The sequence below is a fragment of the Neolamprologus multifasciatus genome, chromosome 14 (assembly GCF_963576455.1).
Source record: "Neolamprologus multifasciatus chromosome 14, fNeoMul1.2, whole genome shotgun sequence".
NCBI classification, from domain to species: Eukaryota; Metazoa; Chordata; class Actinopteri; order Cichliformes; family Cichlidae; genus Neolamprologus; species Neolamprologus multifasciatus.
The window spans coordinates 6,914,268-6,938,525 of NC_140452.1; the positions used below are offsets into that span (position 1 = coordinate 6,914,268).

General features: G+C 40.0%; 1 protein-coding gene and 1 pseudogene across 2 annotated transcripts; both read left to right on the forward strand.

Moving 5' to 3' along the window:
- Window positions 1–8,207, forward strand: LOC146503388 (extracellular calcium-sensing receptor-like; annotated as a pseudogene). Its single transcript, XR_014877852.1, has 5 exons — window positions 1–299; window positions 548–1,342; window positions 1,519–1,746; window positions 1,940–2,063; window positions 7,017–8,207. The product of XR_014877852.1 is annotated as an extracellular calcium-sensing receptor-like (transcript).
- Window positions 8,208–17,610: 9,403 nt separating this feature from the next.
- LOC146503389 (extracellular calcium-sensing receptor-like) lies at window positions 17,611–23,524 on the forward strand. Its single transcript, XM_085184081.1, has 5 exons — window positions 17,611–17,908; window positions 18,069–18,863; window positions 19,019–19,246; window positions 19,415–19,538; window positions 22,537–23,524. Exons 1-5 carry the CDS (start codon window positions 17,645–17,647, stop codon window positions 23,448–23,450), a joined length of 2,325 nt encoding a protein of 774 aa, XP_085040207.1. The 5' UTR covers window positions 17,611–17,644; the 3' UTR covers window positions 23,451–23,524.
- Window positions 23,525–24,258: the final 734 nt, after the last annotated feature.

The following is a 24,258-nucleotide window of genomic DNA, read 5'->3' on the forward strand; positions in this document are numbered from 1 at the left end:
TTTAAATTTCAGAGATTTGCAGTTTGCCCAGGCTATGCTTTTTGCCATTGAGGAAATTAATAACAGTACAGACCTACTGCCAGGAATCTCTGTGGGCTATAAAATCTATGACATTTGTGGACCTGATACCACAAGCATTGGAGCTACACTGGCTTTAGCTAATGGTAATGAAATTGTGTCTGTACCGTCAAAGACACTGTGTACCAGACCTGCACATGTGCAGGCCATTATAGGAGCGACCTCTTCTTCTAAAAGCATAGCAGTAGCTACTGTCCATCGGACCTTTTTTTATACCAGTGGTGGTATTTTACATATCTAATATTTTTTTTTAAATCTTTGAATACTTTTAAAAATATTTTATTTTCTTAGATCAAAGCTTTGCCTGCTACATTTTATGTACTTAGTACTGAGTAGAATTGCTATTTTTGTATCTATGCATATGCATCACAGCTGTTAAAAAAAAAATTCAAATATTTTATTTTTAACAGCTTCATTTTTTTCATCGTGTGTCTTTTTCATTTATAAGTTTTTCATTTTTTTATTCTAGATCAGCTACTTTGCTACATGTGCTTGTCTCAGTGACAAAACCAAGTACCCATCCTTCCTCAGAACAATACCCAGTGACTACTACCAGAGCAGAGCCCTGGCCCATTTGGTCAAGTACTTTGGATGGACTTGGGTTGGAGCTATCAGATCCAATGATGATTATGGAAATAAAGGCATGGCCACATTCACTGAAACTGCACAGCAGCTGGGCATCTGTCTGGAGTATTCTGTACCTTTCATTAGAACAGATCCATCTGCCAAGATACAACGGATAATTGACATTATAAAGGCTTCAACCTCCAAGGTGATTGTTACATTCCTTACCCGATCAGATTTTCATGTGCTGCTACCTGAGTTTTCATACCATAACTTGTCTGGGTATCAGTGGATAGGCAGTGAAACTTGGATATTTGATTCACGAACTGCAGAAATGGACACACATCACATACTGGATGGTGCAATAGGCCTTTCCATTCCTAAAGTACATGTCACTGGCCTGAGAGAGTTCGTACTGAATGAGAAACCACTGAATTCATCTAATAACGAACTGTTTATTGAGTTCTGGGAGACATTATTTAACTGTAGGTTTAGGCAGTCAGCGTCATCAGCAGACATTCAGAAAGAGTGTACTGGGCATGAAGATGTGACTGGAGTTCAAAATAGCTTCATTGACATGTCTCTCATGCCTCTCTTTAACAATGTATACAAAGGAGTGTATGCAGTGGCCCATGCACTTCACAATATCCTCAGCTGTAATAAAACATGTAACAAGAATGTGCAGCTAGACCCATTCACGGTGAGCTTTTTACTAATTTACATTACAATGTTCACATTAAGATACATTATTAAAAAGATGTTTTAGTTAAAAATATTTACAAGAACTTCATTTTGCAGTTCTTCTGTATATTTTTCAGTCAGTAGGTGTGCAAAATCTTTTTCATGCAATGAATTGAGTCATAACATGTTTCTTAGGTTCTGCAACACATACGAAAGATCCATTTCACAACAAAGGAAGGAGATGAGGTTTACTTTAATGAGAATGGAGATCCAGCAGCAAAGTATGACATTATAAACTGGCAGTCAAGAGAAAACAGCGTTGTGGAGTTTGTAACAGTTGGTCTTTATAATCCATCATTAGTTCCAGAAAAACAGCTAAATCTGCAGAACAAGTCTTTAATTTGGGCAAGAAACTCAAAGCAGGTAAGCTATCGTACAATTTCATTGTTTTTATGTTTTTGTTCTGTTTTTCATTTTATACATACGTACATACTTTGTTTATTTTGGTTTTGATGCTTCAACATTAACAGTTTTATTTATTTGTTTTTTGACAAAGAACATCAAAGAGAATTTTTTTTCTATGTCTATAGACAGTTAAACGTTCTTGATCATGCAGGTGCCTGTGTCAGTTTGCAGTGAGAAATGTCCCCCAGGAACACGCAAGGTTCTCCAGAAAGGAAGGCCTGTTTGCTGCTATGACTGTATAAGATGTGCAGAGGGAGAAATCAGCAACGTTACAGGTGTGGTGATATTTCATTTTAACTTTGGTGTGTTGCAAAGCAATGCTACATATGTAGGAAGGCCAAATATTAAACTAACATTAGTGTTATTGGACTAGGGAAAGAAGGCAGAAACAAATATGTAATAATGTGGTAATTTCTAAGTTATTACCACTCAATTACTTGTCAAAGAGTCTGTGCAATAAGCAGGAAGCAGCGCTGCAAAATGCAAAACTGCCTATTTTTGTTTAATAACAAATTAATAACCAAACTTAAAAAGTAGTGATGACCACCAGGAAACACCTTTGGCATTTTCTGCTTAATAAGCAGGAATTGAATTCCATGATCATTATAACTGAATGAAACAAGCACCAGGAAGTCTGTAATGAAGTGAAAACACTTAGGTAAAATACTAATAATTAAGCTTAAAAGAATAATACATATGAATACATTAGGTGTGCATAGAAGTGTAAAGGACCCTCTTTCACAGCATAGTTTATATATGGATGACAATGCATAGTATCGTAAAAATATTTCAGGTAGGAAAGGAAGTGGAACAAATTTTTAAAATGTCCAGTACACAAAAATATGATGCCATCTATGTTCTCCCATTTGTCCAATATACTGTTATAATCCATTGTTTTGCGCAAGCATCGCTCCAAGAAGCAAGCCAAAAAGACACACTACTTCTTCTTTGTTTTTATCCAGGGCTAAAATACAAATGACAGACTCCCAGTAGACAGCAGTCTGCCACCTACTGGTAGCCAGCTCTTTGTAGGCTGTTTCTATTTATGCTTATAACAGAAAAACTACCACAGGTGTTTCCAGGTAATCACAACGTTCTTAAGTCTGCTTTAATAGTTGATTACTATGTTATTAAATAGAGAGGCAGTTTTGCATTTTGCAGTTCTGTTTCCTGCTTATTACACAGAAACCACCAGTGGTAATTCAGTAGTTATTACTTGGAAACTGCATTTTTACCCTACTATTACCACTCTTTTACCGAGCTGTATTTCTACAGTATTACACTTAGTTTTTGGGCGCTTATTATGCATTAACCCTTTAAGACCTACTATAGAACCAAGTCCGCCAGAGCTTATATTATATTTTTACATGTTGTAGAGCCATTTTTGGGAGAATTTGAAGTTGCTATACATCAATACAACAATTACAGCCTAAATTATAATAATATGTATGCATTAAGTGCATAGTAATTACATACATTGCAAAAAAAGTGAAAATCATTTTTGTTTTTTTAACATATATTTCTAGTTAGAGAAATTTAAGAGGGTTATCCCTCAAAACTGTAAATACAAAAAAGTTGCACAAAACAGTTTCTTTCAACAGGAAATTTATTTTGAGTGTCTTCATAGTTTTATTTTTGAGATACACCAATTTTTATACACTGCAGGAAAAACGAATATAAATATTATAGTGCAAATTTGCAAAAAAGCAGCATATCACATGCTACACTGGACAGCATCTGTCTCCTGCACTTCTTTGTCAAGTCATACCAGAAAGCCACACAGGATCTTAACTCGATCATTCTCGAGGGGGTTTCTCCCAATTTGACCTTGGGACTTGCAGACCATACTCGGCACAGATGATTCTGTATATTATGCCAGCCACTTGGTTATTGTGTTCCATGTATGCCCTGCCAGCTAGCAACATGCATCCTGCTGTTATGTGCTGGATTGACTCAGGGGCATCTTTACACAACTTGCTCCTGCGGTCTTGTCTGGTGTGACAGAACAAGAAGGCATCGGTGGGCAAGAGACGAAAACAGGGCGTTGTTGGAATGCTACTATGCAAGTAACCCCGACGGAAGGGGCTACATGAATAGGATGAGGGACCTATGGATTCTTCGATACCCAACATCCACAATGACGGCGAAACAACTAGTAGCTCAGTGTTCCAACATTCGAAAGAAGGGACTGCTTTCACAGCTAGAGATTGACGAGGTACAACATAAATGCTACGGCAAGGAGGAGTCAGGACGCCAGGTCAGGGGGGAGATATCATCACCCCCACCCGTGATTGGGTACATAGCCCCAAGTGCGACAGGAGAAGGATTGTTGAGTGCGAGAGGAACTGACCTGAAATATAGGATCATGGCCAAGCTTGAAACCTGGATCCCCCGAAGCCGGTTACCAAGATTACGTGAAATACCCTCAGAAGGTCTGCTAGAGGATGTTAATGCAGCACTACGGACAATACCTACAACCACGATTACCGACACTAACAAGCTGATCTACAATACGGCAGCAGTGATCAGTGAGATGCTTGGCTACAAGTTGAACAGCCACAAGGGGCAGTACCCTCCATGGAGAAGGAGGCTAGATTGCAAGATCAAAGTAGCACGGAGGGAGGTTAGCCAACTAACGGAGTTGCAGAAAGGTGCGACAAAGAAGGTGCATAAGAAATACAGCAAGCTGTCCATACCTGAGGCCTTGGAAACTGCCAAGCAAAGACTCACAGCCTTGGCCAGCCGCTTGAGGAGGTACACCAGAGAGATAGAAGGCAGGAGAATAAACCAGCTGTTCTCCACAGAACCAGCAAAGGTGTACTCTCAGTGGCAAGGGAACCATAATAAGAGAACAGCACCACCAAGGCTGGAGATGGAGCAATACTGGAAGAGCATATGGGAGAAGGACGCAACCCATAACGGCAATGTCCCAAGAAGGGACCAGTTCCCTCCAACTCCCGACCAATAACCTGCCTCAGTACTACATGGAAGCTCCTGTCAGGCATCATATCGGCTAAGATGAACAGGCACATGGGTCAATACATGAGCGGGACACAGAAAGGAATTGGCAAGAATACCAGAGGTGCAAAACACCAGCTACTGGTAGACAGAACAGTCAGCCGAGACTGCAAGATCAGACTGACCAACCTGTGCACTGCCTGGATTGATTACAAGAAGGCCTATGACTCAATGCCCCACAGCTGGATACTGGAATGCCTAGAATTGTACAAGATCAATGGGACCCTAAGAGCCTTCATCAGGAACTCAATGGGGATGTGGCGTACAACACTAGAGGCCAACTCCAAGCCCATAGCACAAGTCACCATCAAGTGCGGGATCTACCAAGGAGATGCTCTGTCCCCACTGCTGTTCTGCATAGGACTGAACCCCCTCAGTGAGATCATTAACAAGACTGGCTACGGATACCAACTACGGAACGGAGCAGTTGTCAGCCACCTCCTGTACATGGATGACATCAAGCTGTATGCCAAGAGTGAACGAGACATCGATTCACTGATCCACACTACCAGACTATACAGCAATGACATTGGAATGTCATTCGGGCTGGAGAAGTGTAGTTGGATGGTAACAAAGAGAGGGAAGGTAGTCAGAACTGAGGGGATTGAACTACCAGAAGGCAACATTGCAGACATAGAGGACAGTTACAAGTACCTGGGGATCCCGCAGGCGAATGGGAACCATGAAGAGGCCGCTAGAAAAGCTGCAACCACCAAGTACCTGCAGAGTACGCCCTGCCCGTGATCAGGTACCCTGCTGGAGTAATAGGCTGGCCAAAAGGAGGAGATAGAAGCCACTGACATAAAGACAAGAAAGCACCTTACCATGCATGGAGGGTTTCACCCCAAGTCCAGCACCCTGAGGCTGTACGCTAAGCGGAAGGAAGGGGGCTGGGGATTGGTGAGTGTCAGCACCACAGTCCAGTATGAGACAACGAACATCCAAGAATACATCACGAAGATGGCCCCAACTGACAGCGTGTTCAGTGAATACCTGAGGCAGCAGAAACCCAAGAAAGAGGATGGAGACGAGAAACCATCAAGGAAGGACAGGCCCCTGCACGGTATGTACCACCGGCAGATAAAGGAGGTGGCTGATATCCAGAAATCCTACCAGTGGCTGGACAAAGCTGGACTGAAAGATAGCACAGAGGCACTAATCATGGCAGCACAAGAACAAGCTCTGAGTACAAGATCCATAGAGGCTGGGGTCTATCACACCAGGGAAGACCCCAGGTGCAGGCTGTGTAAAGATGCCCCAGAGACAATCCAGCACATAACAGCAGGGTGCAAGATGCTAGCAGGCAAGGCATACATGGAACGCCATTACCAAGTGGCCGGCATAGTGTACAGGAACATCTGTGCCGATTATAACCTGGAAGTCCCGAGGTCAAAATGGGAAATGCCCCCAAGGGTGGTGGAGAATGACCGAGCTAAGATCCTGTGGGACTTCCAGATACAGACGGAAAAAATGGTGGTGGCTAACCAACCGGACATAGTGGTGGTAGACAAACAGAAGAAGACGGCCGTAGTGATCGATGTAGCACTTCCGAATGACAGCAATATCAGGAAGAAGGAACACGAGAAGCTGGAGAAATACCAAGGGCTCAGAGAAGAGCTCGAGAGGATGTGGAGGGTGAAGGTAACGGTGGTCCCCGTGGCAATCGGAGCACTAGGTGCAGTGACTCCCAAGCTAGGCGAGTGGCTCCAGCAGATCCCGGGAATAACATCGGAGATCTCTGTCCAGAAGCAGTCCTGGGAACAGCTAAGATACTGCGCAAGACCCTCAAGCTCCCAGGACCCGAGCTTGAAGCATAAACCGCCCTCAGGGGCGTGCTGGGTGTTAGATAGATAGATAGTTAGATATATAGATATAGATATAGATATAGATATAGATATAGATATTGTTAGGATAAAAGGGACATGTTTGATTTTCTAACAGGAAAATTATTTATCTTTCTGCCTGTGTATTCTCATGATTTTTTTTAATTATATGCATATTCCTTTAAAATTCTAGGGGAAAGTATACCACATTCATAATCTCTGATGAATGCTGTGTCAATCGTCACTTAATCACAAAACAGTGTAGCAGTCATTCAATAATGTTGTTTTTCAACTTCTAATTCTAAAGCACCAGTAGAATATATCATGGCAGAGGCATACTCAACTGTACTGGGTAAATGTAACATCTGCTTTAATATTAATTTCCAGATTCAGTCACCTGTGTGAGATGTCTCCCTGAGTTTTGGTCAAATGAAAAAAGAGATGCCTGTATAAAGAAGGAAGCAGTGTTTCTATCATATGAAGACATTATGGGAGCACTGCTCACTGCAGCATCTGTTTTTGGGGCCCACATGACGATTGGTGTGATACTCATTTTCTTCAAGTACAGGAAAACTCCTATTGTCAGGGCAAACAACTCTGAACTGAGCTTCCTGCTGCTCTTCTCCTTAATTCTGTGTTTTCTGTGTTCTCTGACCTTCATTGGTCAGCCCTCTGATTGGTCCTGTATGCTCCGACATGTAGCATTTGGCATCACCTTTGTCCTCTGTATCTCTTGTCTTCTGGGAAAAACTATGGTTGTTTTAATGGCCTTCAGAGCTACACGTCCAGGCAGTAATGTTAAAAAATGGTTTGGGCAGACACAGCAGAGACTCTGTGTTACAGCATTTACTCTTATTCAAATTAACATATGTATCATCTGGCTAACAACTTCTCCTCCTTTTCCATTTAAGAATTTTAAGGAAATTAAAGACAAGGTCACATTGGAGTGTGCCCTTGGCTCAGTTGTGGGCTTTTGGACTGTTCTTGGTTATATAGGACTTCTGGCAATTTTATGTTTTATTTTTGCATTTTTAGCTCGAAAGCTCCCCGATAATTTCAACGAAGCCAAATTTATCACTTTCAGCATGCTGATATTCTGTGCAGTATGGATTACATTTGTCCCAGCATATGTCAGCTCCCCTGGGAAGTTCAGTGTTGCTGTCGAAATATTTGCTATACTTGCTTCCAGTTTTGGACTGCTAATTTGCATCTTCATACCCAAATGTTATTTAATCTTAATGAAACCTGAGAAGAACACAAAGAAATTCATGATGGGGAAGAAGGCACCAAATTCACTCTGAAAAATGAATGCGGTAAAATGGGATTTTAATTTGATCCTTTTTACATAATTAGTTGGTCACCATCCTGTCAGAATAGAAAGAAGCTGTCAGCAGGATACACTCCAAATGATACTGTCTTTATAGAAACTACTTCTCCTTTTTGATGCATTTTAATCACTTATTCAAACAAGAAACCAAGTTAGTGATAGCTAAAGGTTATTGACTCATTCACACATTCATCATGGCATGCTTTTATATTGTTCTGTATTCATTTGCTATTCATTTGAATAGCATGCAAATGAAGGTAAAATCCGTAAGAGTATCTATTATTCTCTATCTTGTTTGTTCTCATTTTCAAGAAGTATAACTTATAAGTATATAAGTATATATACTTATATATAAGTATATGTATAACCATTGTTGAAATTTAGTGTGCAGCACAGTCTAAAAAATGACAGTCGTTGGTTTGCATTTTCCATGCACCGTAGTTTTCTGACCATAAGGAGCACTGTCGATGAGCGGGTCCGTTTTGGTATGTAAGGTTCACCGGATTATAAGGGGCATTAAGCCAAACAAAACAAAAGTCATTCTTGCTTCCTCCACTTCCGTACCATTGATTCATTAATGTTGAATTCTCTCGCAGCTGCTCTATTCCCATGCCATTGTTGAATTTTAGTGTGCAGCACAGTCTAATAGAATTGAATTAAATACAATTCAACTTTATTGTCATTCCACATGTCAGAAGTACAAGGCAACGAAATACAGTTTGCATCCATCCAGAAAGTGCTTTAGCAATAATATAGATATATTACAGAATATGGATCTATTATAGGTATGTCACAATGTACACGGTATGAAGGCATGTTATGAATATACTATAACTATAAGTATGTTGTTTGTTTTGTACAATGTGTGTGTGTTCAACTTGATGACAGTAATTGCTTTGCTTTGTCCATGTATGCGTTTCATGCATAATTGTCAAAGAGCAGGTACACACAGATACATAGCAAATGAAATCAGGGAAGTTTACCTTTATCCTCTTAATATATTGGTAACAGCAATAACAGTCCAGCTCTTCCTTGGTATAGGATCAGAAGAAAATACAATATATGGTACTCTACAAGATGGGTCTTTGGTGTAAACAAAAATTGAATGTCTAAAATACCTCTAAACTGCTGATCATATACTGTTGCCTTTGTGCTGTGTTAGCTCTTCATCTCACATCTGGTACATTGTTGCTGATGCTGAACAGAATCTGTCTCCCAAGTATTCTGATGCATGCCCAATCATCCATGTAAGTAAATCCCCAAAAGTTGATTCTGGTCATTTGGACATAGCAATTTCAGCGGGAGAAATGCTTTGTCACTCATCCAAGTGACTTCTTCAGTCTCCCAAGTAAGATAAGATAAGATAAGACTTTATTGATCCCACAACGGGGGCATTTTTGCGTCACCTCAGCTCAGGTACAGATATCAGAAGGAAATACAAAAATACAAATAAGTACAATCAATGAAAAAAAGTAAGATAATACACTATATACAATGGTAGCATACACAGTATGTGATTATGGATATGGTTGGAAATATGGAAGACATAAACTATATAGCTTGATATAGCTATTGTACCACTACTATTCCTATTTATAGACATGTACACACATACATGTACACACTAAATATACATATGTATACATATACATACATATATATCTGCACATGTCCATACACATAGAAGGTCCATTATGCATGAAGTGGTGACCGTGGATGTTCACAGTGTCCAGTGACTTATGACATCATGATTGAGGAGTTATAGAATCTAACTGCTGTTGGGATGAATGATCTGCGAAAGCGCTCCTTCCTGCAGCGAGGGTGTTTCAGTCTCTGACTAAAGGAGCTTCTCAGCCCACTCACATACTCATGCAGTGGGTGATGTGGGTGGTTCATGATGGATGTCAGCTTTACTAACATTCTCCTCTCGCCAACCACCTCCACAGACTCCAGGGGACATCCCAGCACGCAGCTAGATCTCCACACCAGTTTGTCAATCCTGCTCCTGTCCCTGTCCGTGCATCCACTCCCCCAGCAGGCCACTGCATAGAAAAGGGCAGATGCTACCACAGTGTCATAGAATGTCCTTAACAGAGTCCTGCAGACTCCGAAGGACCTCAGTCTCCTCAGCAGGTGGAGTCGACTCTGGCCCTTCTTATACAGGATGTCTGTATTTGTAGTCCAGTCCAGTTTATTGTTGAGGTGAACACCCAGGTACTTATAAGAGTCCACTATCTTAAATTTGACTCCAACACTCTGTGTTGGAGTCAAATTGTTAAATGTTGTCATTGTGTTATTTAAATTTGTAAGTCTTGGTTCAAACTATAGGATCAAAGACATTCCTTTGTTTCTGACTCCCTCCCCAGCCAGTCTGTTGGTGGGGGAGGCTATAGGGTTTTATTATAGGGACATCCCATGTGAGGGTTCTGTTTTCTTGTTTAGTAAGCTTCCTGCCTTTATGACCCTTTTGTGGGCAGGAGGTCACACAAACACACCCCCAAACACAAACAAACACACTCACATGCGCCTACACACACACACACACATACAGATGCTCGCACATACATGCACACACACATACACACACAGTACCTTATCTTTTAGAACCATAGGGGGGGGGGTTTACAATGGGTTGTGCTTGTGTGTACTGTAACTGTTTTCAATAAAAGGCGGCAAGGAAGGCTGTTTATTTGAAGTTGGCTAGGAGACAGGTGAGGAGCGTTCAGCTCCAAGAGCCTGGTTCCGACCAGCCTCCCTTGCTAGCAAGTAAAATCGATCGATCGCTGATTGTCTTGCATCCTTGTGGTTAACAGGAATACGTTTCTAAACCAGCGGGGCCTGTGGAAGCGCAGACCCAACACTCTGCTTATTGCCTTCATATTAAATTATGTTTTGAATAATAATTTTAAAAAAAAATTCTTCATGTCATTATGCAGGCCACAAGTAGTGGTGACATGGGCCGTGAGATTGAGACCCAGGCATTAGAGCCTCTTAATGTGTTTTGTTTGGGTTTCCACCAGCGTGGAATTACCAAAAATAGAGGCATAGCCTAGCATATGAAACAGGAAAAGACTGCAGTGTAATCCATTTATTTCAACAAAGTGACTGTATTCTGAATACCAACTTTTTAACCCTTTAAGACCGCCTTAAGTCTGCCAGAGCTTATCTTTGTATTTTTACATGCTGTAGTGTAAGTTGCTCTACATCAAAACAACCGTTATAGCTCAAATTTTAATATTATGTATGCATTAAGTCCATAGTAACTACATAAATTGCAAAAAAGTGCAATAATCTATAAAAAAATTTAAACTGTTTTTTTTTCTTTTTTACAAATATTTCTAGTTAGAGAAATTTAAGAGGTTTATCTCTCAAAACTGTAAATACAAAACAGATGCATAAAATAGTTTCAAACCACAGGAAATTTATTTTGAGTGTATGAATAGTTTTATTTTTGAGACCAATTTTTATGTACTGCAGGAAAAATGAAATGAAATATCATGGCATGGAGAGGAATCTTAGCAAAGAAGATCTACAGAAGGTTGGAGCTTGCTGTTCAACCCCAAGCTGGTAGGGGAGCTCTTTATTAAACACTTGCTTGTGCTACAATGTGCTTCAAGGGTCAATAACAGCATAACAAAACTCACTGATGGTACTGCATTCTTTCTATAAAATAATAATGGTCAGTGACTTTGTACCATAGTACAAACACAACATTAAAGATAACAGTTAAAAGTAATGTAACCATAAACAATAAAACAAGAACATCTAAACAGCAGCACATGTCCCAAGCCATGATGGGAGAGAATGAGCTGCTCCCCCAACACGCCACAATATTATCATGCAAATTTGCAAAAATCCAGCATGTGCATCAAAATAAACTATTTCCGGCAGTGCAATTTGAGTTCTTAGCATCCTAGAAACGATAAAGAAAAGCATAAAGTCAAACATGACTTTAAAAAAAAACAGTATAGGTTTATGAGGCCCTGAAGGTAAAAAACTACATTTTTCGCAAAAATGCTGTCACTTCCAGTTTCAGGCAGGTAATTGCGGACATGTGATAGTTCATGCTGACGTCTATTGCAACGTAGGAAGTTTTATGAAACCATTGTTTGATTTCTGACAGACAATTATTTAAACAAGAAGAACAAGAACTCAGAAGCTTTGAAAGAACAGTATAACTGAATGTCATCAGCATAGAGATGATAAGAAATATTATTGTAACGTCTGATAATTTGGCCTAGAGGGAGTATATACAGCAAAAAGAGAATAGGACCTAAAACAGATCCTTGAGGTACCCCAGAAGGCAGAACTGATGTTTCCGACAGCATATGATTTATACAGACAGTAAAGGATCTCTCAGATAGATACAACATAAACCATTTTAAAACAACACCAGTAATCCCAAACAAGTCCTTCAGCCTATTTACCATGATGCTGTGATCAACAGTATCAAAAGCAGAGCTGAGATCCAACATAACCAGAACGGTGTACTCTCCAGTGTCTGCTGCCATCAGAATGTCACTAGACACTTTAAGCAAAGCGGTTTCAGTAGAGTGCAATTTGCGGAAACCAGACTGCAAAATGTCCAGAAAATGGGAACTGAGCCAGTATAAAGAGAAGTATTAATTATTTCTAGAATACAGGGGCCAATAGAGTCAAACACACTAATAACAGAAATTTGAAGAATGGACAACATTTAGTTTCAGAGGTGCCACCGTATCTAAAATAGATTTACATTGATTGTTAAAAGACAAAATAAGTGAATCCATATCATTTTGAGCCATGCGAGGGACAAACATGGCAGAAAACCTTCTAGCAGCATCCCGGTTTATAATCCGCCTTTGGATCATCAATTTAGGAGGTGAAGGATCCACATAAAATGACAAATTAAAGAATATACAACTATGGTCACTCACATGGACATCTTCCACACATACATCATGTATATTTAAACTCAGGGAGAAAACAAGATCAAGAGTGTGGCCCTTTGTATGTGTGGGGCCAGAAACATGCTGCTTAAAGTTTAAAAGACTCAGTGATAGTGATGAGCTCAGCAGCAGTGTTACAGGAAGCGTCATCAATATGAAGGTTTAAGTCTCCCAATATTACAACCTTCTCCAGTTTAATGATCGATGTCAGAAGGTCGTTAAATTCAGTTAGAAAGACCCCAGCAGGTCCAGGAGGTCGATAGATTAAAATACAGTAAAAGGTTTTCAAAGAACCGACCTTCATCATCTGTGACTCAAATGAAGAAAAGAAGTCCGAGGTCATCAGTTTGCATATGAGTCTGTCCTGGTAAACAGCAGCAAGTCCTCCACCACGTCCTAAAAGACGCGGAGTTCCAATGACAGAACAGCCAGATGGGCAGATTTCATTCAAGTGGACATAATCCTTATTTTGCTGCCACGTCTCAGTCAGACACATAAAATCTAGAGACTCTTTAATAAAAAGATCATTTAGAATAAATGATTTGTTCGTTATGGAGCAAATGTTAAGCAGGGCGAACCAAATTGATGACGGTTTATCTGCGGAATCTACAGCTGACTGCAGCGGTACTTGAATTAAACACCTGTGCAAACCTGTGGACCTGCCGGGCAGGGTGGTGACTCCAGAGTTGGGAAAAACCTTGATCGATGAGCAGACGTAGTTGTCACCTGCAAAACGGAAAATGGATGACGGACACAGAGTGAGCAAACTGCTTTCGAGCCATGGGGCTCGGGTCCCAGGCGGCGGCGTAACATCCCCAGCAAACGACAGGAGAGGAACTGGTCGCAGGCACCCCACAACCAAGCAGCTAGCCTCCGGTACCTTCTCCGTTTCACCTGGACGCCGGCCCTCGTTCCCCTTTTTCGTCTCTTGAGGGTGGAAATGCCGCGGGTTGTGCACAGTAGCATGCACTCAGGTGAGGAACACACCAGAGGAGGAGGAAAAGTTTTTCTGTAGCTGTCCCAGCTGTCACAGTAGATCTCCATTGAGTCTTTGATGTTTAACAGTGTATCCTGATCATAAATGAAAGCAGCAGAAGCAAAGTCAGAATACAAAAGAGCAAAAAGTATATTGCAAACGACAAGTGACGACAGTGAAAAACTACACTGTCGCCTCCAACGAGCTGTAGCAACGACGGCAAAGCCAAACACAGGCGCCATTGCTGCTTCAAAGCTGTAAAGACTATTTACTGTTACCTTCTTCTATGCTGTGTTACTGGTACAGCCACCGGTACATTGCTGCTGATGTTAAATGAGAAAGAATACCATCAGTCTACCCAAATCAAATCAAATCACTTTTATTGTCACATCACATGTGCAGGCACACTGGTACAGCACATGCGAGTGAAATTCTTGTGTGCGAGCTTCACAAGCAACAGAGGTGTGCAAAAATACAATAACATAAAACAAGCAAAATATAAGAATGGCTAAATCTGACAGTAATAAATATATGTACAATATAAGAGTGTATGCATTACTGGATGTGTATACTAAATATGTTTTTCTACGTGTGTGTGTGTGTGTTACATATTTTACAAATTAAATAATTTAGTAAACAATAAAATAAAATATATAAAATATACAGAGGTTGGTAGTTGGACATGTGCAAAACAAGTGGCATAATGTTGAAGTTCCAGTAGTGAAGGTGAGGTGTCTATGAAGTGTTCAGCAGTCTGATGGCCTGGTGGAAAAAGCTGTCTCTCAGTCTGCTGGTACAAGACCGGATGCTGCAGAACCTCCTTCCTGATGGAAGTAGTCTGAACAGTTTATGGCTGGGGTGACTGGAGTCCTTGATGATCCTCCCCGCTTTCCTCAGGCACCGCTTCCTGTAGATGTCTTGGAGGGAGGGAAGCTCACCTCCAATTATCTGTTCACAGCACCGGTAGATTCACCAACTGGCATTCACATCAGTGATGCACAGATGTGAATCTCAACATGAATGGTGACTGTGATATATTGTGTAAAGCTCTAAGAGTAGCCCACAACTACTGTACAAAAAAAATATAAATAAAATTTTCAGTGCATCCACGTATTTAATAAGATATTGAATTACTAAGAAAGTACGGTAAATTCCAGACTATAAGCCGTTACTTTTTTCCCAGACTTTTAACACTGCGGCCTATACTAAGGTGCAGCTAATGCATGTTTTTTTTAATGCTACCAAAAACATTTTGCCTCGTAACAGTAGACCAATAAAGTTGATAAGTAGTTCACAGAGGTCCAATGAAATTGTGTGATACATTAGCATACTTTCACAATTAAATTATTGTAAATCATCCTCATCAACATGGAAAACACTCGAAGAAAAGCATATGATGCAGCCCAAATTTTAATATTATGTATGCATTAAAGTTAAAGGCAATCAATCTGGTGGTTGAAGAAGGAAAACAACCCGCTGCATGTAATCTTGTCATAAATGAATCGATGATGAGACAGTGGAGATGCCAGTGTGAAAAACTGAGTCAATGCAAAAAGACGACAAAAGCTTTCAGGGGTAATCGTAGATGGCCCGAACTTGAAAACTTTCTTGAAAACTGGATTAACACTCAGAGAGAAGGCGGCTGCGGTGTTTCCACCGTGCAGATCAGACTGAAGGCTAAAGCAATCGCCACCGAAATGAAAATTGAAGATTTTAGAAGTGGACCATTGCGGTGATTTAGATTTGTGAGACAAAAAGGCCTGCTCATCAGGGCACAATTTAGTGTCAGCAGCTCCCTCCCGACTACGAGGAAAACTTGCTAACTTCTGCACAGTCACTCAAACAAAGATAGTGGAGAATTCCATCGAGCCAGACGATATTATAAATGTGGATGAAATACATTTGATGTTTGACCTGCCTCTCACTCAGATTGTTAATAAAAAAGGTGACTTGTCCATCACACAGAAAACAAGTGACCATGAGAGAACGCATTTTACTTGTGTTCTGAGCTACATAGCATCCAGGCTAAAGCTTCCACCGATGGTGATTTTTAAGCGGCTGACAATGCCAAAGGGGGATTTTTTCACAGAAAAAAAGCATTGCTGTTATGGACAACATGACGGCCCATATAACAGATTCAGCAAAAACTGCTAACAAGAGTACAAACTCAATTCCAGCTGTGATTCTTTGGGGCAGCACTAAGTATTTGAAGCTACTGGACATCAGCGTGAACCAGGCATTTAAAGTGGCACTGCGCCTTGAGTGGGAGGCTTGGTTGACAAGCGGCGAGAAATCATTTACCAAAACAGGCCACATGCAAAGAGCATCTTTAACTAAAGTCTGCCAGTGGATCCTAAATGTGTGGAGCTGTGTCAAAACATCCACCACCACCAACAGATTTGAAAAGGCTGGACTGCTGCGTGATGAAGAGGACCACCTGTGCTCAAGTGAGAGCGACAACAAAGAGACTGAAGTGTGTGGCGAGAGCCTAAGGCTGTTCAATTTAGACACTGAAGAAGAGGACTTTGATGGTTTTAGTGCTCAAGAGGAAGATGAAGAAGGCGATTAATTACTTTTCCTGGTAGGCTGTCGTATGTATACGGTATATATGTTTACCGGTCGTTAGAAGATATTGGAATGTTGTTCATTCACTGTTCAGTAAAAAAACATAAGCAACATAACTTGTGTGTTACTTATGTAACACACAACATAAGTAACACACAGTCTATTTCTAATTGGATTGTGTATTACTTCTAATCTATTTCTAATTTTAGAAATAGATTTCCTTTCTAAAATTAGAGCACGTGGCTTTTAATCAGGTGCACTCTGTAGTCTGGAATTTATGGTAAATATATGACCTTTATTGCCATAGAAGAAGAAATCACTGCAAATTTCCCATGGAAAAATAATTTGCAAAGCATATGTATTTGTAGGGAGTTCTATTTTACACTGTTACTTCATATTTAAATGGGCATGGCTAAAGTGTATGTATGTATTTATTGTATTGTATTGTATATGCATGTATTTACTTGTATTCTATTGTACATATTGTATATCTTATTACTGTTCCTCTGTCTCTCTTGCTGCATTGAGCATGTGTATGACAAAATAATTTCCCTCGGGATAAATAAAGTTCTTCTTATCTTATCTTATCTTATTTATCTATTTATTTTACACACTTTAACCTACATTAAATTGAAAATTAGGGCATGTCCCTCCTTTTGACCAACCTTGTAGGTCTACTGAGAATGAACTGCCACTCTTCTATCATTTCTTATGTTTCACCAAAAGGTATAAATACCACTGTAAATTTCATTTTTAGTGCCACCAATTGGTTTAGCTGAAAAATGACATCAACACAGGTATGGCCTGAGCAGGGATGGGCACTGCTGCAACTGCTGTTAGTGGCATCTGTCTCTCATGCTGAGGAGCCAGTGTGCAGGCAGAGAGGAGATTCTGGGAACCCACTGCTATGTAAGGATGGGGATATTATATTGGGGGGTATGTTTTCGTTTCACACCAGCTGGAAAGACAGAAAGGATACCTACACGCACAAACCACTGCCACTTCAATGCACCAGGTAAGTCTCATCAACAAAATACATTTAGATTAAAGGAATCTCCTAGAAGTCACTTGATACAAATAAAACTTGAAAAATATTTATATTATGTACGTTTGGTTTCAGTTATATAAATCATAAAATACTTTTTCTCTCTATTTTATGAATTATTAATAATTGTCTCAATTAAGTTTAAATTTCAGAGATTTGCAGTTTGCCCAAGCTATGCTTTTTGCCATTGAGGAGGTTAATAACAGTACAGACCTACTGCCGGGAATCACTCTGGGCTATAAAATCTTTAATACTTGTGGCAATGTTGCCCGAAGTGTAGGACTTACACTGGCTTTGGCTAATGGAAATGAAATTGTGTCTGTACCCTCCAAGGCATCATGTACCAGACCTGCGCACGTACAGGCCATAATGGGAGAGACCTCTTCCTCCCCAACCATAGCAATAGCCACTGTTATTGGACCATTTTATGTACCAGTAGTGAGTAGAACTGATATTTTATAAAATGAAATAATGTAACTAAATCATTTTCCCAACTCCTCTGAGCAAATTTAATTATGTGTTTGTCTTATTTTTAACATCTTCATCTTCTCTCATTCTGTGTCTTTTTCAAATATAAGTTCTTTATGTTTAATTCTAGATCAGCCACTTTGCCACATGTGCTTGTCTTAGTGACAAAACCAAGTACCCATCCTTCCTCAGAACAATCCCCAGTGACTACTACCAGAGCAGAGCCCTGGCCCATTTGGTCAAGCATTTTGGATGGACTTGGGTTGGAGCTATCAGAACTAATAATGATTATGGAAATAATGGCATGGCCACATTCACAGAAACTGCACAGCGCCTGGGCATCTGCCTGGAGTATTCAGTATCTTTTTTTAGAACAGATCCATCTGACAAAATAAGAGAAATAATTCACACTATAAAGGCTTCAACCTCCAAGGTGATCATTGCCTTTCTCTCACACAAGGAGATGGATGTTCTGATACATGAGTTTTCATACCATAACTTGTCTGGGTATCAGTGGGTAGGCAGTGAGTCTTGGATATTTGATTCGCAAACAGCAAAAATGGATATACATCACATACTGAATGGTGCCATAGGCCTTTCCATTCCCAAAGCACATGTCACTGGCCTGAGAGAGTTCATACTGGATGTGAAGTCACTCAATTCATCTAACAATGAACTATTTACTGAGTTCTGGGAGGCATTATTTAACTGTAAGTTTAGGCAGTCAACGTCATCAGCAAACATTCAGAGAGAGTGTACTGGAGATGAAGATCTGAACGGAGTTCAAAACAGCTTCACTGATATGTCTCTCATGCCTATCTTTAACAATGTCTATAAAGGAGTGTATGCAGTGGCCCATGCACTTCACAACATCCTCAGCTGTAATAAAACATGTAGCAACAATGTGCAGCTAGATCCATTCACGGTGAGCTTAAAACCAACTAATACTATTGTTAACACATTAAGTTCAATTAGAAAGAAAAACGTTTTTAAGAAAAGAGCTAATGTCTTATATTCGTAAGTCAATGGGTGTGCAAGATCTCAGTCATGCAATATACTGAGTTATGACATATTTCTTAGATTTTACAACACATACGAAAGAGTCACTTCACAACTAAGGAAGGGGATGAGGTTTACTTTGATCAGAATGGAGATCCAGCAGCAAAGTCTGAAATTATAAACTGGCAGCCAAAAGAAAACGGCATTGTGGAGTTTGTGACAGTTGGTCTTTATGATATATCATTAGCTCCAGAAAAACAACTAAATTTCCAAAACAAGTCTTTAATTTGGGCAAGAAACTCAAAGCTGGTAAGCTATAAAATATTTTTAAATATAAAACTGTAACTGTACATATTTTATACATATTTTTATATAATTTCACGGTATGTTTTTTTGCTTATTGCTGCGTGTTGGAAAGATAACACCATGCAGTGTTTTTCATATTTTATATAAAGTTTTATGTAATTATTCATGCAGGTTCCTGTGTCAGTTTGCAGCGAGAAATGTCCCCCAGGAACACGCAAGGTTCTCCAGAAAGGAAGGCCTGTTTGCTGCTATGACTGTATACAATGTGCAGAGGGAGAGATAAGCAACATTACAGGTTAGATCTCTTTTTTTTTTAAAGTTTCACACATAGCAAAAATGTCACATGCCATCCAAAAATATGGACTAATTCCTCTGAAGAATTATTTAATCATTTTGATGAATTGTTTCTTACAAAATTTATAAATCCAAAACATTGTCTAAAGCAGGGGTGGCCAACCAGTCAGAGACCAAGAGCCACTCTTTTTTTATTGTGTTACCGCAAAGAGCCACATCATACACATGGGCACACATGAACATCACCCATCCCTTCCTCCCTCTCTCTCTCTCTCTCTCTCTCTCTCTCTCTCTCTCTCACACACGCACACACACACACACACACACACACACACACACACACACACACACACACAATACACACACCTCTGCTCAGCCAGATTTATTGTAAATGTCACACACCAACATGATAATGACAGGAATGGACTCCTACAGTACTAAAACCACAGGCCAGTCATTTTCAACAATGAATATTGTGTGCACTGTCTCTCACACACAAACTCTAAGTCCACAAACAAAAATATAATAATCTACAATAACATTTTTCTTTTACAATGCATGTTGTTTTGTGGGACTTCTGGCATTCCTTGCCTTGAACAATCCTCTTCAAATCTGGCTTGTATTCCGTTGTTACCACTCGAAGCAATGAGTGTCAGTCAGCACAGATCGATGCTTTGATTTCACATGTTTTAGGGTAGAAAACACAGACTTGCAGACGTATGTTGACCCAAACATTGACAGTATCTTAAGCGCAGTCCGTTTGACATTGCGGTATTTTTCCATTGGCACACCTTTCCAGAACTCAATGGTCCCTTCCCTTAAAGCAGGTTTCAATTGGTCCTCCTTACAAAGATTGATCATCTCCAACTCAGCCGCAGCTTCATCTGTGACTACCGGGACTTTCAAACAGTCTGTCTCTTCATTAAATGGGTCGACAAGGAATGTAATCTTTTCAATTGTAGATCATGGAACAGGGTCACAAAGCTTTTGTGCAAGTTTTCAACCAGCATTGCATATCTGTCTCTTTCCTTACTCAGGGCGGTGCTGACGACTTGCCCGCTGGCTTTTAGCAGAGTGGGAAAATCTACCTTTTGAATATGTGCCTTTAACAGCTTCAGTTTGTTGACAAATGCAAACACACTTTCCACTAGGTCAGGCAGCATTTTTTAACTTACCCTGCAGGGTCAGGTTCAGTCTGTCCAAGTGAAACAACTTGTCGACCAAAAATGCCAGATCCATAATCCACTTGATGTCCGAGAGCTTGGGATAGTCCTTGTCCTTCTCTTCCATAAACAGTTTCATGGATTCCAAAAGCTCAAAGAAGTGAGAGAGTACCTGGCCTTTTGACAGCTACCTCACAGTGCAGTGGAGTGGCAGGTCACCTGGAAGCCCTTGGTCCAGCTCAGTGATGAGATTCTTGAATTGCCTGTGGTTAAGCGCATGTGTGCGGATGTAGTTGACGATTTCCATCAAAGGCTTCATGACGTTATCTAAATTCAATGATTTAGACACAAATTGTTTCCAAAACTCAGGAAATGTTTGGTCAGCTTGCACAACCCCATGAGCACGTTCACAGATCCCATCATGGCTGGTGCGTGGTTATTGCAGTTCGTTTCGTTATGGGCAGATTCGATTTTTCAAATGCAGCCATCATGGTTTCTTTCACATCTATGCCACGGGTTCTCTCTTTTAATGGCACAATATCAAGGAGTTCTTCTTTGATCACACAATCGTTTGACACAGACCGTGCAAATATTGCCAACTGAGTCTTGTCTTGTATATCACAACTCTCATCCAATGCGACACTAAAATACTCACATGCTTGAAGGTCAGAGTGCAACTGTAATTCAATAGCTGTGTTAATGTCTGATATTCTGTGTTCAACAGTGTGGCGGGAAGGTTGGACGTCCGACGATACCATGCGTTTTACTTTTGTCGTTTTCAGGAGAAAAGATTTCAACAACGTCACTGAGTCTGTGAAGGTTCTCAGTCATCCAGGTCATTGTAGTCTAAGGAGCTTGGAAAGAAAAGCATCTGGACTTCTTTAAGTTGCTTGAAGACGTTTCACCTCTCATCCGAAAACCTTCTTGAACCTTCTTGAAGAACTGAAGAAGCTTCTCGGATGAGAGGTGAAACGTCCAGACACTCCAAGCTCCTTAGACAACGTCACTGAGGCATTTTTTTAACGAACTCCCCTTCATTATATGGCTTTTTAGCCCATGCAATGTTCCAAGCCAGCATATTTTTGTTTAGCTGTGCATTTTTTCCCCGCCATTTTGAGGGTGAACTTGCCCCTACTGGGAAACTTTGCGGTATTTTCATCTCACACACATTCGCATTTGATGAAAATACCCCATTGAACTCAAGCAAAGCGAACGCGCACATTTTAAAACAACAATAACAACAAAAAAACCCTCCAAAACACAAACACAAACTTTGATATGTATGTAAGAGCTGCATGAAACCAGGCAAAGAGCCGCACCCTGGCCACCCCTGGCCTAAATTATACAGAAAAGCAGAATGCATTTATTTGCAAATCTCATAAAGCAATATTTTGATTATTCTTTCCATTTTTTTGTTTGTTTGTTTGCTGTTGTTGTTGTTTGTTTGCTCATTTTTCTGTGTAAATGTCTGAAAGAAGAATATTGTCCCATTCTTGTCTGATACAAGATTCTAGCTGCTCATCAGAGTGGGACCTCTTTGTCAAGTTTTTATTTTAATTATATGCCAAATTCTTTAAAATATTGAAAGTTATGGCCTGCAGAAAGGCCAATTCGGGACTGGTTTCTTGATGCCAAAATTTTGCTGTTGTGATAAGTGCAGTATGCTGTTTACCATCAGCTTGAATGTCAAACTGTTTTCACAGTAAATACTGCTTGAAAGTGAGAAAGCATGTGCATGTCTTCAGAAATCTTTGTATACACATTTCTTCCTTGGAGAAGTTACAGAAATAACTTTACTCAACAACTGTAAAATCTGCTTCAATATAAAATTTTCAGATTCTGCCACCTGTGTGAGATGTCTCCCTGAGTTTTGGTCAAATGAAAGAAGAGATGCCTGTATAAAGAAGGAAGCAGTGTTTTTGTCATATGAAGAAATTATGGGAGCACTGCTCACTGCAGCATCTTTATTTGGGACATGCATGACTGCTAGTGTGATACTCATTTTCTTCAAGTATAGGAAAACTTCCATTGTCAGAGCAAACAATTCTGAACTGAGTTTCCTGCTGCTCTTCTCCTTAATTCTGTGCTTCCTGTGTTCTCTGACCTTCATTGGTCAGCCATCTGACTGGTCTTGTATGCTGCGACACACAGCATTTGGCATCACCTTTGTCCTCTGTATCTCTTGTCTTCTGGGAAAAACAATGGTTGTGTTAATGGCCTTCAGGGCTACACGTCCAGGTAGTAATGTTAAAAAATGGTTTGGACATGTACAGCAAAGACTCTGTGTTCTGGGTTTCACTCTTATACAAGTTATCATATGCATCATTTGGTTAACAACTTCACCTCCTTTCCCATCTCAGAATTTTAAGGAATTCAAAGATAAAATCATCTTAGAGTGTGCCCTAGGCTCAGCTGTAGGGTATTGGGCTGTGATAGGATACATTGGAATACTGGCCATTTTGTGTTTCATTTTTGCATTTCTAGCTCGGAAACTGCCTGATAATTTTAATGAAGCCAAATTGATCACTTTCAGCATGCTAATATTCTGTGCAGTATGGATTACATTTATCCCAGCATATGTCAGCTCCCCTGGGAAATTCAGTGTTGCTGTAGAAATATTTGCTATACTTGCATCTAGTTTTGGACTGCTAATTTGCATCTTTATACCCAAATGTTATATCATCTTACTGAAACCTGAGAAGAATACCAAGAAGAACATGATGGGGAAGAAGTCACCACATTTATTTTGAGAAATATAAAAAATGTTTTTTTGGCATGCTATATAAAAAGTATATTTGCATTACACTTGCATGGCAGGACTTTGCATAACAGTGAATAACAATAAATAGCTTAAATAACTGTAATTAAATAGTCACTCAACTAATCATTTCTTCACATCTGACAGTAAATGCTTTAATTTGGATTTTTTTTAAAAATGTATTTAGCATTGCTTAGTGTCAAAGCATGCCTTGAAGTGGTGTCTCCTGAAGTAAAACAAATGAAATCAATAATATCATAGATCACTGATTCTAAAAGTGAGGTCTACAGTTTCTGATTTGGTTTAATCTAATCAACCTAATTAAGCTAATCATTTGTAGCCGTCAGAGTGCAGAAGTTACGATTTCATTGAAAATGAAAATACATGAAAATAGCTTGTCTTAGGCTTAAATTATTATCAAGTATTGTTTTAGGTTTGGGTAACTGAAGTACTACGCATGGCACGCAGTGTTGTGTGTTGAGTGACATTTTTTTTAATGCTTTAGTGCACAGTGTAGACCAGGTGTCTCGAACTCCGGTGCTTGAGGGCCGCTGTCCTGAAAATCTTCCATGAGTCCCTGTTGCAACACACCTGAAAACAATTAGTAGGTTATTAGCAAGAACGTATAGAACTTGACTGCATGCTGAGGTGGCAATTCAACCATTTGATTCATTTTACAGCAGCTCATGAGTGAATGAACATGGTTCAACAAAAGTACATTTTTCCAAACACTTACATTTACTTAAATTTAATTGGGTAGAGTTATGGGTGGCCACTTTCGCAGGGAGTAAAGTCCTATA

Excerpts from the sequence above, each read along its gene's own strand:
- LOC146503389 (XM_085184081.1), top strand. The coding sequence starts at position 17,645 with ATGCTTTTTGCCATTGAGGAGGTTAATAACAGTACAGACCTACTGCCG. Across the intron at positions 18,864-19,018 it reads TGCAGCTAGATCCATTCACG|ATTTTACAACACATACGAAA; the intron begins GTGAGCTTAAAA and ends CATATTTCTTAG. Across the intron at positions 19,247-19,414 it reads GGGCAAGAAACTCAAAGCTG|GTTCCTGTGTCAGTTTGCAG; the intron begins GTAAGCTATAAA and ends TTATTCATGCAG.